The following is a 13,873-nucleotide window of genomic DNA, read 5'->3' as shown; positions in this document are numbered from 1 at the left end:
GCATGCGCAAGTCACCTCGTAGGATCTCGAGTATCGAGTACCTACGTCTGGCGCGCGCGCGCGCGCGAATTCGCGTGTGCAAAACCGGGACCACGATTATTAACAAGTACCATGAAGGCAAACCTGAAGCCATGCCTTTGTCGGAAGGAATCTGTGAGAAGGGGGCAGAAGGTATGGTCTAGAAGTGGAGAGAGAACACGTGGAACCGAGAAGGCAATTCAAAATTGTGTTTGTGTGTGCACCTCGTGGGTAGCAAAAAAAGGAATAGGTGTGTACAAGGAAAACAAAATACAGAAAAGGAAAAAAAAATGAATGTGTGTGTGTTTTCTTTTTTCTTTGTTTTTTTTTTTTTTTTTTGTACTGTGTGCGATGAATAAGGCTATTTTACCCACCTCGCCGTGCTGAAAAGGAGAAAATAGGAAAATAAATGTGAATTTCCGCGCTCTTCGGCCCCAAAAAAAAACCTGTTCGCTGTGTCTTCTTCTATCCTGTTCTTTTTCTCAACTAGGGGTCACCAATTGTAACGTGAAAGGATCTATCATCGAAGCACTGGCAGGGTGTCGAGATCCTTTCTAGTCACATACAATAATTCTTGTAGAAAACAAACAGACGAAACTCAGGTTAAAGGTGAACAGACAACTTGGTTTATTGATTCATGGTTGTACGTTGTCTGATGGGGGAATAGACAGCCTCTGATATACTGCTGGTGTTGGTCGTTGAGGTTGGTTGAAGTTGGTTGAAGCTGGTGTGTGGCTGTCAGAGCCAGGAAAACCGTGACCGATCGCAGTGCTGTCTTGAGCCGAAGAGAGAGATTTGAGGTTCGCGGGCTCGAGAGATGTTTTCCCGCACATGCGCATGGGGAAGACTTCCGGTGGCCACCCGGAAGTAGTCCCATTCTGCGCATGCGCGCCGAACCCTACACTGTAGCATCACTACACTTCCGTCCACCTCATCTGCAATCCCCTCCACCAACACCACATAGCTCCATCACAGCCCATAACACCACTAACACCACAGTATGACTCTTCTATTGTAGCTTGGGGTCAACCAAAGCCTAATGAGTGGGTTTGGTAGATGGAAACTGTAAGAAGCTCATCATACAACAATGTGTGTGTGTGCGCGCCCTTGTCTAGACATCACGTGATGGCTCTAATTGAGCATCCTCGTCGTACAAGCGATGTTGTTCTTCTCCAGTCACCCGTAGAAAACATGTTTAGATATGGAGAAAATATTACCTTGCTTGGAAACAGGTGTGGATGAGCGACAGGAAGGGCATACTGTCAGAGAAGACCTGCCTCAACATATCGAGTCTGATCCATGCTAGCATGGAAAAGTAGACGTTAAACGATAATGATGGTGATGACAGCTAACTTTGCTACAACGAAGCCTAGAACCTGTGGGTTTCATTCAGAGAAATGTCACGTTCCTTCCCCTTCCGAATAATATTGAAATCCTTTGACCCCCAGCCCCCACCCACATCGTTATTAATGAGAAAACCAAATATAGTTTGTGGGCAACAATTAAATATTCTTCCTCCGCCTTGCTGTTGAACAACATAAATTGTTTAATTGTTTAAATTCCTTTAACTTTATTTAACATTTCGCTGCCCCTTTTGTCACTCTGCTCAACCTCGCCCACGAAATGTGCCTGGTCCAGACGACATAGATCGTGTTAATCGCCCGTGCATTTTAGATAATGCTTGATTTTATATTCATAGTAAGTTTAAAACGAGAGCTTAAATACACACATTTTAAAATTGTTTTGATCTTTGGGCGAGTGTCTTCTGCTATAGCAGAGTGGATTTGGTAGACCGAAACTGAAAGAAGCCCGTTGTGTGTGTGTATGCTTGGGTGTCTGTCTCCCCACCATCGCTTGACAACCGATGCTGGTGTGTTTACATCCTCGTAACTTAGCGGTTCGGCAAAAGACACCGATAGAATAAGTACTAGGCTTACAAATAATAAATCCCGGGGTCGATTTGTTCGACTAAAGGCGGTGCTCCAGCATGGCCGCAGTCAAAATTACTGAAACAAGTAAAAGAATAGATCTTTTCACTTTGACCGGCAGATTTAAAAATCATTTCCAAATAGCTTACAAACTACAGAATTTTCTCAAGAAAGCCAAGAGAAAAAGATGTTTTAAGTAACACATTCTACCAATATACGAAGTTTAAAAGTTTAGTTACAAAGAAATTATTTTTTAAATCTGCCGGTCAAAGTGAAAAGATCCAAAAGAATAAAAGAATTCTAAATCCAAATTTACTTTTAATTTCTTGTTTCTTCCATGTTACATACAGTACAATAATCATGAACGTCTATTAAAAGATGTCTCGATAGATTATGTTACTTCCTTTAAAAATATCTGCTCTTCGTGTTCGTTACAAAAGAAACATGTGGACGGCATATCAAATTATACAAATGCATGTTTCTGTTATTTTTTTCTTTTCTCGTTGACAGTACTTTAAACAGCTCCCACTTTAGATCGCTTTCGGCTGATTTTCGTCTGGCAGACTTGTGCGAATCTTATCTATGTTTAGTATCCTAACCGCTTTAATGCTTGAATCGCATTCTCACCCAAACAGCCGCGATTCGCCCAAACTAGGTCATTAAAAAGAAAAGCTTTTGACAAAAAAACTGTGTCAGACGAAATAGGGAGGTAAAAGAGAGAAATAAAGGAAAAAAAATCCTCCAGCTGCTGCAAAATCAGAAATGGTTATACTGAAACGAAAAGTTTTTTTTGGGGGGGGGGGGGATGTGAAGATGTGAGAGGAATAATGAAATGGGTAAAAGAAGACTTTGGTTACTGATGCGAAAATTGGGGAATTTTAGAAATCAATCTGTCGCGTTTGTGAAGATAAAACAAGCGCAGGCGTGGCTGCGGTTCCAGGTTCAGTCCCTCTGTGTGACACCTTGGGCAAGTGTCTTCTATTATAATCTGGGGCCGGATCAAAGCCTTGTGAATGGATTAGCGTTAGAGTGCATGCCGCTTCCGGACCTCACAAAAAACACATATTGACTACAGCACACTCAAAAGCGGTGCCCCTTTAAAAGTGCCGTTCCTGCCGCACCCCACTTGCTGCGCTAGCGTGTGTGTGAGTGTGTGTATGTATGTGTGTGTGTGTGTGTGTGTGTGTGTGTGTGCACGCGTGCGTGTGTGTATGTAAGTGTGTGCTTGTCCCTCACCACCGCTTGACCACCGGTGTTGGTGTGTTTACATCTCTGTAACATAGCGGTTCGACAAAATTGACCGATGGATTAAGTACCAGGCATAAAAATAAACTTCTGGGGTCGATTCAAAGAGAGAAAAAAAACGTCAGAACAGAACTCATCAACATTGTTCGACCGTGGTCGAGACAATGGAATTTACTATGTTATGTCAGACCTCACGGTCCATCATAGCATTACGGATGTCCTGATGCTGGATGCCTGTATCCCTGGAGATTACATCAGGGTAGGAGAGTGTGCGCCCTCTGGTATCGCGAGCAGATGGCTTCCAGAGGAGAAGAGTAGAAATTACCTCGTTTTCAGCTCTACAACAATGTCCAGCAAACTGGACTCTTCTACTTTTCACAAGAGATGATACAGGTGGTAATTTCCCGTATATTTGTACTTTGGTTGGATGACGCTTCCACGAGAGATTTCGAGCTCTCATAAGGAGGCGAGTGTAAGTTCCATCCAACCGCCTCTCAAGCTTCTTTGATAACGTCCAGGTTTCTGAGCTAAAAAGTAAAACAGAACTATAAGACATACTGAAGAAGAAATGGAGGGGAAAATCACTCCGTGAACAATATTGTGCGAGGCCTGATAGAGAAACGAGCCTAAGTGAAAAGTCAGAATGGCTTAAGAGCTGGACTAAAAGCAGAAATAGAAGAGCTGGTTCTCACTGCAAAAGACTAATGCTTGATCACAAACGACTATCAAAGTAAAATAGCGAAAACAGGCCCTAACACCAAATGCAGAATGTGCAACGAGTGCAACGATACAGTTGAGCACATCGTCTCTGGCTGTCCAGTTCTGGCCAAATCTGGATAAAAATGCAAACATAAATCCGCAAGCTACTGACTTGTAATAAGATGAACCATCCAAAGGCAGACGTGGATCGTCTTTACCTTCCCAGAGCTCAGGGAGGACGAGGTTCGATCCAGCTTGAACTTACGTACAAAACCACCACAATCGGACTGGCCAAATACCTTGAAGCTACTGACTTGTAATAAGATGAACCATCAAAAGGCAGACGTGGATCGTCTTTACCTTCCCAGAGCTCAGGGAGGACGAGGTTCGATCCAGCTTGAACTTACGTACAAAACCACCACAATCGGACTGGCCAAATACCTTGAAGCTACTGACTTGTAATAAGATGAACCATCCAAAGGCAGACGTGGATCGTCTTTACCTTCCCAGAGCTCAGGGAGGACGAGGTTCGATCCAGCTTGAACTTACGTACAAAACCACCACAATCGGACTGGCCAAATACCTTGAAGCTACTGACTTGTAATAAAATGAACCATCCAAAGGCAGACGTGGATCGTCTTTACCTTCCCAGAGCTCAAGGAGGACGAGGTTTGATCCAGCTTGAACTTACGTACAAAACCACCACAATCGGACTGGCCAAATACCTTGAAGCAACCAACGATTGGATGCTAAAACTTGTTGAAAAACACGAAAGACCGAAAACAATTCACTCTATTCTGAAAGAGAGCAAAAAATTCGCTACTGATCTCTTAGATACCCACCAGATTGATCAGGTCGAAGGAAATGCGCCAACTGCTGGTGTAAATAAAATAAAATTAATTGCAAAGATAAAAGCACATGAAAAATTAGCTAGCAGATGGCAATTATGTAGCCCGTAGCAAACAAGCTGATGTCGACCAGAAACACACGCACCAATGGTTACGAAGCTCAGGGCTAAAAGCGGAGAGTGAAGGTTTCATATTTAGCTGCTCAAGACCAAAGCTTATTAACCCGGAACTACCAAGCCAATGTGATAAAAAATGGAGCTGACCCAAAATGCCGATTCTGTAACGATGAGATTGAAACAATAGACCATCTAATCTCAGAGTGTAGAATCTTAGCACCTGTAGAATATAAAGCAAGACATTACAGAGTCGGTCAGTATTTACACTGGACAATATGTCGGCATTATAAAATCAAAACTGCTGACGAATGGTATAAACACTATCCTGAAGCTGTGATTGAAGGAGAAAATGTGTCGATTCTATGGGACTTCCCCGTACATACCGACAAAACTATAAAAGCTAATAAACCGGATATTATTATAAAAGATCAGACAAAAAAGATGTGTTTATTAATTGACATGAGTATTCCTTGCGATCACAATATAGCGGCGAAAGAATTTGACAAGATCAGTAAATATAAAGACTTGCTAATAGAAATTGAAAAAATGTGGCATCTTAAGGCGACTACAGTACCAGTGATTGTAGGATCTCTAGGAATGATTAAAAAAAGGCACTGAAACCTATTTGAAAATGATACCAGACTTACCATCCCTACAGGAAGTGCAAAAAATCGTGTTAACTGGAACGGCTCATGTACTGAGAAGAGCATTATCGCTGTGAAAACAACATCCATTCATGAATTTATTTATTCATTAATTTTTTAAATACATATTTTACCTGTGAATTTGCGTGTGTAATCTGGGAATGCATGCAATGAGCTTCTCTGCCCTAGGTGTACGGAAAATACCCGGCGAGAAACGGAAGAAATTTTGAAGAAAGAAGGAAAAATAATAATGATGATGATGATGACGATAATTCTTTCTATTACAGGCACAAGGCCCTAATTTTTGGCAGGAGGGTTTAAGTTGATTACACCGACCCCAGTACATAACTGGTACTTAATTTATCGACCCGAAAGGATGAACGACAAAGTCGACCTCGGCGGAGTTTGAATTCAGAACATAGCGACGGGCGAAATACCGCTAAGCATTTCGTCCGGTGTGCTAACGATCCTGCCAGATCGCCCCCTAAATAATAATAATGATGATGATGATGATGATGATAGACAATACAAAGAGCGATTGGTATAGATATTTTATTGGTTGAACGAAATTTCAACAGCTTGTCTGTTTTTGTCGAGTTCAAAATGAAAAGTGATAAAAGTTCAAAATTATAGAAATTCAAATCCAAAATATGAACGAAGGTAACCAGCATTCTCACGTCGATGGAATGACATCATCAGCCTTCAATTTTCAAGTTTACAACTGGCAAAAAGAAAGAAAGAAAGAAAGAGAAAAAGAAGAAAAGAAAAGAAAAAAGAAAAGAAAAAGAAAAGGAAAAAGAGGAATATTTACTCAAATAGTTTTGTGTAAATATGATGAAATTCTGTCATTTTATTCATTCCTCCAGGACGTGGTGTTAATAACACGCAAATATATTTCTCCTCGTGCGTTTTGAGTACTGAAAGTGTAGCAGATTCAGAATATTTTCTGAGAATATGCACTTTCAAGTTTTTTTCCCCAAAATTGTAGCTGTTTGAAGCAAAATGTTCGGCAAGTTCTGTCGAACTACTGCTATTGTGCCTGACGTCATATTCAATCTTTGTTTAATTGTTCTGTTGTACAACCAACATAAATCAAGTAGTGTTTCGTGCAATCTGCTGCATACACCAAGTGGGAATCTCTACATGTCCCACCTTTTGTATAAATCATAACATTTCTGTTATTATTCCTGATGGAATTCACCTCACTCATGTTGTTGCACAATGACCAGGGCCTACCTATCTTGCGGCTGCTTTTCAAGGTACAGCGTGCAGATACTCCAATGTTAGTTTTCTTGGAGTCAGAAGTAGAGGTTAGTAGTTCTCTTACATTTTTTATTTCATCTAAAGTCTACAATAGGTGACCGAGGAAATATTTGTTTGAAACGAGGATATTTTTCCGCAACATGCTGATAACTTTCATGTAATACTTTTGAAATGCCAGCGAAATTTCGGTGCCAGTTAATCACTGAAGGAATTCTGTCACATATTGTACTTTATTTGCTAAAATTGTGCGTAAAAGTTTGATTTTCTTTGTCATTTGCTATTTCCTTTAATCATGAATCACTATAACCGCGTTTGACATAATGGTGTACAAAAGCATGTGCATGTTTCCAGTAATCCCTTATGTCGGTACGAATTCGTTTTATCTTTGAAAATTGGGATTTCGGATTTGACCGAATTATATGATGTAGATGATCGAATCGGTGGCGGAGATAAATGTGGGATGACGTGGGCTTGCAAAATAACTTTGTCACTATTCTGCCTCCAGAAAACTTGTGTCCAAAAATTCAATGCTAGTTTTTGAAAAACTAGACGCATATATATACGGTATTATCCATACAATTTCAAAGTATGGTGATTAAAATCAAAATAAGCAACAAGGATATCCATAGGTAATGCAGTACGATCGTTTCATGCAACTCCATTTAATTGAACAATGCAATCATTACATTAATTTAAAAGGCAGAGCAATCCTCAGCTGCACAAAGACATAGAATTAATTAAATTAGAACAGATGGCCACATTAGCATAATTATACCTAAAATCTGTAAGAAATTAAGTAGATAGACAAAGAATATGCTGTTCTTACTCCAGCATGGAAGTTACTAAGTTATCAAGAAGATATACATTGTTACAGACGCTGCCTCTCACTGATTTTTTTGTTTTGTTTTTATGCGATCATTTTTTTTATAGACTAGTTTATCAAATCCTTGTATATCTAAGGCTGAGAGATCAAAGGGCAGTATCTGTTAGGCTGAGGGAGCAGACAGAAATCATAGTTGGTATAATCATAAAAATCAAGATTTTATTAGAAGCAATATCATGAGGTTTGGTAAAGGAAAACTTAAAACAAAATGTTAGCTGACAATTAAGGAGGTCGCCCACTAGCAGACCATTGATAATGAAACAGGGGAAGTCTTATCTTATCTTATGTAGCAATGCATTAAAGGATTTATTAATTTCCATTCAAAAGTTCTTGTTATTTCTGGAATCATTTTGTGCTATGGTGGCACCAGGCTAATAACCTTCCCATAATTTTTCTCTAACCTCTAACCGGAATAGATAGCATAGGACCTTTTATGAGCGCACTCAAAAACGTTTCACATAAATGAACTTAAAGGATGTGAGTGTGTGTGTGTGTGTGTGTGTGTGCATACGTATTTACAAACATGTATATGGATATATACGTATTCTATCTATCTGTCTATATATGCATGTATGTGCGTATGCATTTATGATGTATGTGTATACGCATCTAAGTACGTATGCATGTGTTTGTTCGTTCTCACATCCTGTAATCTGTGGTAAATGGGAGGGTCACGGCCTCTGCGGCCGAACGGAACAAAATCCTTAACTATCAGGACCTGGAAGTGAACTATTTCTTCCGGCTTGTGGTGTTTAGGGGCTGGGCCGCTGACAACGAAGTTCTTGTTATCGTGCGTGGCTCGCCTTACCGAGGTGTCTGTTGATGCCCATGAGGTTGTTTCCCTGTTCCAACGCCTTAAACCCCGCCATCGTCTGTGGTAATGCCTCGATCATGTTCACTTATTTCAGTAGATTCCGCTGAACCTTGTAGTTGCGACCCATTGAGGCACTTGATGTTGATTGAAGGTTTTTTTCTTTCTTTTCCATTTTTCTTTCTTCGCCCATGCTTGTGTTTTCTTCGATTTTGGATTTGTATTTTAATGTGGTTTTGTATTATAAATCTTTCATGTACATAGGCGCAGGAGTGGCTGTGTGGTAAGTAGCTTGCTTACCAACCACATAGTTCCGGATTCAGTCCCACAGCGTGGCACCTTAGACAAGTGTCTTCAACTATAGCTTCGGGCCGACTAAAGCCTCGTGAGTGGATTTGGTAGACGGAAACTGAAAGAAGCCTGTCGTACATACATGTGTGTGTGTGTGTGTGTCTGTGTTTGTCTCCCCCCCAACATCGCTTGACAACCGATGCTGGTGTGTTTATGTCCCCGTTACTTAGCGGTTCGGCAAAAGAGACAGACAGAATAAGTACTGGGCTTACAAAGAATAAGTCCTAGGGTCGAGTTGCTCGACTAAAGGCGGTGCTCCAGCATGGCCGCAGTCAAATGACTGAAACAAGTAAAAGAGAATACATAAACTTGATATATCGTTGCACAAACGATATATATTTCTTTATTGCCCACAAGGAGCTAAACACAGAGAGGACAAACAAGGACAGACAAACGGATTAAGTCGATTATATCGACCCCAGTGCGTAACTGGTACTTAATTTATCGATCCCGAAAAGGATGAAAGGCAAAGTCGACCTCAGCGGAATTTGAACTCAGAACGTAATGGCAGACGAAATACCACTAAGCATTTCGCCCGGCGTGCTAACGTTTCTGCCAGCTCGCCGCCTTACGTTGCACAATCGATATAGCATGTGTTCGGTCCTCCCTACCTCCAATGAAGTTTTCATCTGCAATATTTTGAGGCTGGACTACAAAATTGGTTTTTAAAGAATTCACTCTTCTTTAACTCAAGAACTGATGACTTTGGTAAACGAATAATCCCAGACTTACGCTGAGTCAAGCAAATTCAGAATTAAATAGATGTAAGGGTACATATTGTAACACATCCAAAGAAAACTGCTTATACCAATCACATTCAAAATTCTAGTTTTAGCGCTAAATCTTCGTCAAAATCTTATTTACTGAATACATTCTTCCTTCTCACCCAACAAGCAATTGCGTCTGCACCCGTCGTCTCGCACCCGTCTTCCACCCCCATACACACTTTAACTCTTTCTTCTCCTGGCTGCTTTGTTTAATTTTCGCCCTTCGAGAGCCTCGTCATCTCTAACTGCTGAGGTCGGCATACACAGGCAGAAAGGATTATTATTATTACCACAGCCTTTTCATAGAATAATTTAATAACTAGGGACTCATGGTTTAGGACTTCAGGTGTGATATACAGGCATAATTTGTCTTTTGTAATTACAGGATTAGCCTCTATCACACCCATACATATAATATACAGAAAACCTAAAAAAAAAGTGTATTTACAACACACATACACCATAACAAAAGTCTTAACATAGGTAACGTGCCCAGAAGCTGTTTATACACGAGTGTATATATATATAAATATTAGATATATGTGTGCGGATGAGAGGACTTAAAAACACACATTAATACTTAAAGTTTGACATAAATATATAGCAACATAAAACAATTCTAGTTGGTAGGCCAACGATAATAGGATAAGAACAAACCCACCCTCTTATATATGAATATATTAGCTTGCCCATGTATATAAACAGGTTGTTATCGCTGTCAGCTGGGACAGTTAGTCGAATATTGCCTTTACGGAGGAGGTAAGACAAAATGTTTTGTGTTTTTCAAATTATATTCACAATTATCTTTTATCGTGCAACCTTCCACACACCTCATTATCTCTGAAATATTCCAGTCTTTGTTATAAAACAGTTTTAGAAAACACGAACATAACTTTATAACACACGAACATAACTTTATAAAACTTTTTCACCAACTTTTATTTGTAACCGGTTTTATATAAATGATAAATATAATTTAAACAAGTTAGACATAATTTGTATACGCATGAACATTAAATACATATCGGCACTTATATACATTCGCTAGTGGAGATATAAAGAGGTAAATTCGGTTCTGATTTGCCGTTTTTTATCTTTAGAGTTATATTTTCCACTTTATGAACAGAAACAATCCAAGAAGACTGGCAGGAAGAATGATGGCGAGGCTGAGACGTTAGAACAGCCATGCACCTCACTTTAGTGACGAGGCATCATCAACTTCGTGGTTAGCAGACCACCTCCTCCAAATATCTCGAATATTTTGGGTTTAAAAAAGTAATTTATTTATATTTGGCAATAATTCTGCGACTTCCTTCATTCTACGTCGGAAAACTTTGTTGCTGTTGTCGTCAGCGCAGCATTTAGAATCTGTGAGGGGAGCGAAAGAATCGCAAAAATGGTCCATAAAAAAACATCTGCCTCTAACCCAGAGACAAAAGGTAGGGCTACCAGGCTTCTTCTTCCTATCATACCTGGACAATCACACAGACACACAAATTAAAGGAATGTTTTTTTTTGCCTGGGTTCCCTTTAAAATTCACTTGTATAGGCCTATTTAAATTTATCCCTTCTACTTTGTTCGGTACATCCCGATGGCAGTCGACCTTCCTGCTGGGATTTTCTCAAAATCACTTATTTTATTCGATAAAATAAGTGCCAGTAACATACTAAAAATCGAATAAACTTCTTTGGTTTTATCGAAGTATTCTAGTGATAAGACGTCGTGTTTAGCGAAGCTAATGTATCCAAGTTCAAATTCTGTTGGTATCAATCTTCTCGGAGTCGATAAAATAATTACCCGGAATTTATTTAATTTATATTCATGTCTTAGCTTTCAGCAAATCAAGCAATTCATTGTTCTGGGTTTTTTTTCCTTAAGCATATGTTAAAAAATATGGAAACCCTTTCTTTAGCTCTTTGGGTCCGTCCTCTCCATAATATACCCACTTATCCAAACTCGCGATTTTTACCGATTCTCTTTCCTTCGACATTGTTTTGTTTCCTGTTCATGAATATGCATAAGTGTTGTGTGCATGCATATATGTTGTTTAACGGTTAGATTAACTAAAATCATGTTTAGTGTCAACGAATTTATTTATTTATGTATATTTAACTGTTGTGTCTGTCCTAGTCTAAACAAACTGCTGACTCGTGAGAATTGATAAGAAATAGCCTGGCAGCCAGATTCGGCCCTCATTTTTACAGAGCTTCACATCGTCATTTATATTTACTTGAATAGGCGGCGAGCTGACAAAAACGTTAGCACGCCGAACGAAATGCGTAGTCGTATTTCGTCTGCCGTTACGTTCTGAGTTCAAATTCTGCTGAGGTCGACTTTGCCTTTCATCCCTTTCGGGGGCTCGATTAAATAAGTATCAGTTACGCACTGGGATCGATGTAATCGACTTAATCCGTTTGTCTGTCCTTGTTTGTCCCCTCTGTGTTTAGCCCCTTGTGGGTAGTAAAGAAATAGGTATTTACTTGAATAGTTTGTCTGCTTTGAAGATAACTTATTACACCCTCCCTCCCCACACGTAAAAGTGTGAAGATGTAGACGGAGTCACCCGACATATTTTTTGTTGTTGTTGTTTTAGTCGAACATCGTAAGTTGGTTGGTTGTACTTTTGCTGAATATTCAATTAGACACGCACTCGCGTACAAAGAACATCACTCGGTTGTCTGTTTGGGAGTCTTGTTCCTAACTAGCGAAGGTAGGTATTCCTAACTAGCGAAGACTTCTGGTCGTTGAAGATAAAGAATAGGTGCTTGAGGGTGGTCATGGTCCGCCCTATAAATATTAATGCAAAATGACAAGCAAGGTATGCGAAAATGAGGTAACGAGCCATTGAAAACTGCGTGGAGTTTTGTATATGTTGGGAACCAGCAGAGTTGAGGAAAAACCCGGACAGTTTCACTTGCATTTGGGACTGGTGTTTTGTATATGATATATGATACCATAGGGTTTAGCTACATTTATTATATAAATATATTAATCCTTCATTTATTGATGTATCTCGTGGTTGTAACAGAAACACAACAACTTTAAAACATCAAAGACGATAGAATACGACCCTTAACAATAATTCTAGACCAGAACCACGTAGCCAAACAACTGATAAAATCTATAAATGAATTGTTGAAATAACATACTGTATACCAACCAACGACTTTCAAATGTATACAACAGGAAGGATATAATAAATAACTCAGTGCCCTACTCTCTTCTCTATTCTGAGACAGACACGAAAAGCTGAAGGTAGTCAAAGCTTTGGTAGTTTAACACAGTTTGTGTGTTAGCAGTTCTCTCTATTTCGCTGCTGAATCCCGAATTAAGCAACAAAATATATATATAATAACGGTCGCAGTGACACAAGTTAAATGTTATTCCAGCTTGAGTATCTGCGTAGAACTGCTAATAATAGCTCTCAATAAACAGAAGCTGGTCAGCTTCGATCGTGCGGACCAATGATCAAAAGAGTGAATTATCACAACAGTAAGGTGTGCTTTGAGAGAGATCTGGCTGCTATTTCTAACAGGTCGAATAGTCTCTTCGAGGTTTCTCCTTTGAGAAGTTGTTTAGTGACATAATTAACATACCAAGGCCAGGCACTTGCTGTAAATATATCCACCTTTGTTATACAAGTATAAACAACGTGTAGGATCCATTAAGAACTTAACACAGCATGTGTCTACGATGTTGCAGAACATGTCTTGTTCTTTTTCCAACAATTTAACCTTCCAATAACTCCGCCCTCACTATCAAAAGAGCATCTACATGGTCGTTCTACCGTCTAGAAATAGTAGGGAAATTTCTCTTAAATCACACCCGCCCTTCTAACAAAAAAAAAGGGAAAACTTATCAAGCAGTAAAATGTCTGTCCTGTGCAAAATGGTCAGGGCTGGAACGTCTTTGATCATAGATTTGCTCAGTTGGGTCCAACCCGGGGGCTAACTGCAAGATATGGTGCTGACAAACTCAGAATCAAAACTCTTTGCGGTCGCTTTTACTCACTAGAAATAGTAACTAATGTTTAGTCTGGCCCCTGACCACGTTTTATATAACATTTATTTATTTATTATTTATTTATTTATTTATTTAATTTGGGGGTGGGGATATTAAAATATTCTATCATCTATCACTTACATGTGCTCAGAGTTAGAACTCATCTAGACCAGTAATTAATATCGGTTCTAATTAGTCTGATCAGTATATCATAGAGATTCTAATTTAACAAACTGTATGTGTGTGAATGCGTATGTGTGTAAATGTGAATGTGTGTGTGTGTGTGTGTATGAGTGA

General features: G+C 39.5%; 1 protein-coding gene across 2 annotated transcripts in view; it reads left to right on the top strand.

Annotated features, from left to right (window-relative positions):
• Positions 1 to 10,130: 10,130 nt before the first annotated feature.
• Positions 10,131 to 13,873, top strand: part of LOC115216749 (cytosolic 10-formyltetrahydrofolate dehydrogenase) — a 74,743-nt gene continuing 71,000 nt past the window's right edge. The window contains exon 1 of one of the 2 annotated variants that reach the window (XM_029786303.2): positions 10,131 to 10,332. In XM_029786303.2, the coding sequence (XP_029642163.1) occupies positions 10,265 to 10,332 (68 nt within the window). In that variant the 5' untranslated portion in view covers positions 10,131 to 10,264. Of the gene's footprint in view, positions 10,333 to 10,548; positions 10,637 to 13,873 lie in introns of those variants that run through there. The other variant, XM_036503720.1, reaches the window with a different exon arrangement.

Source organism: Octopus sinensis, linkage group LG1, assembly GCF_006345805.1.
Source record: "Octopus sinensis linkage group LG1, ASM634580v1, whole genome shotgun sequence".
Lineage (NCBI taxonomy): Eukaryota > Metazoa > Mollusca > Cephalopoda > Octopoda > Octopodidae > Octopus > Octopus sinensis.
This window is presented reverse-complemented; position numbering and strand designations above follow the sequence as displayed.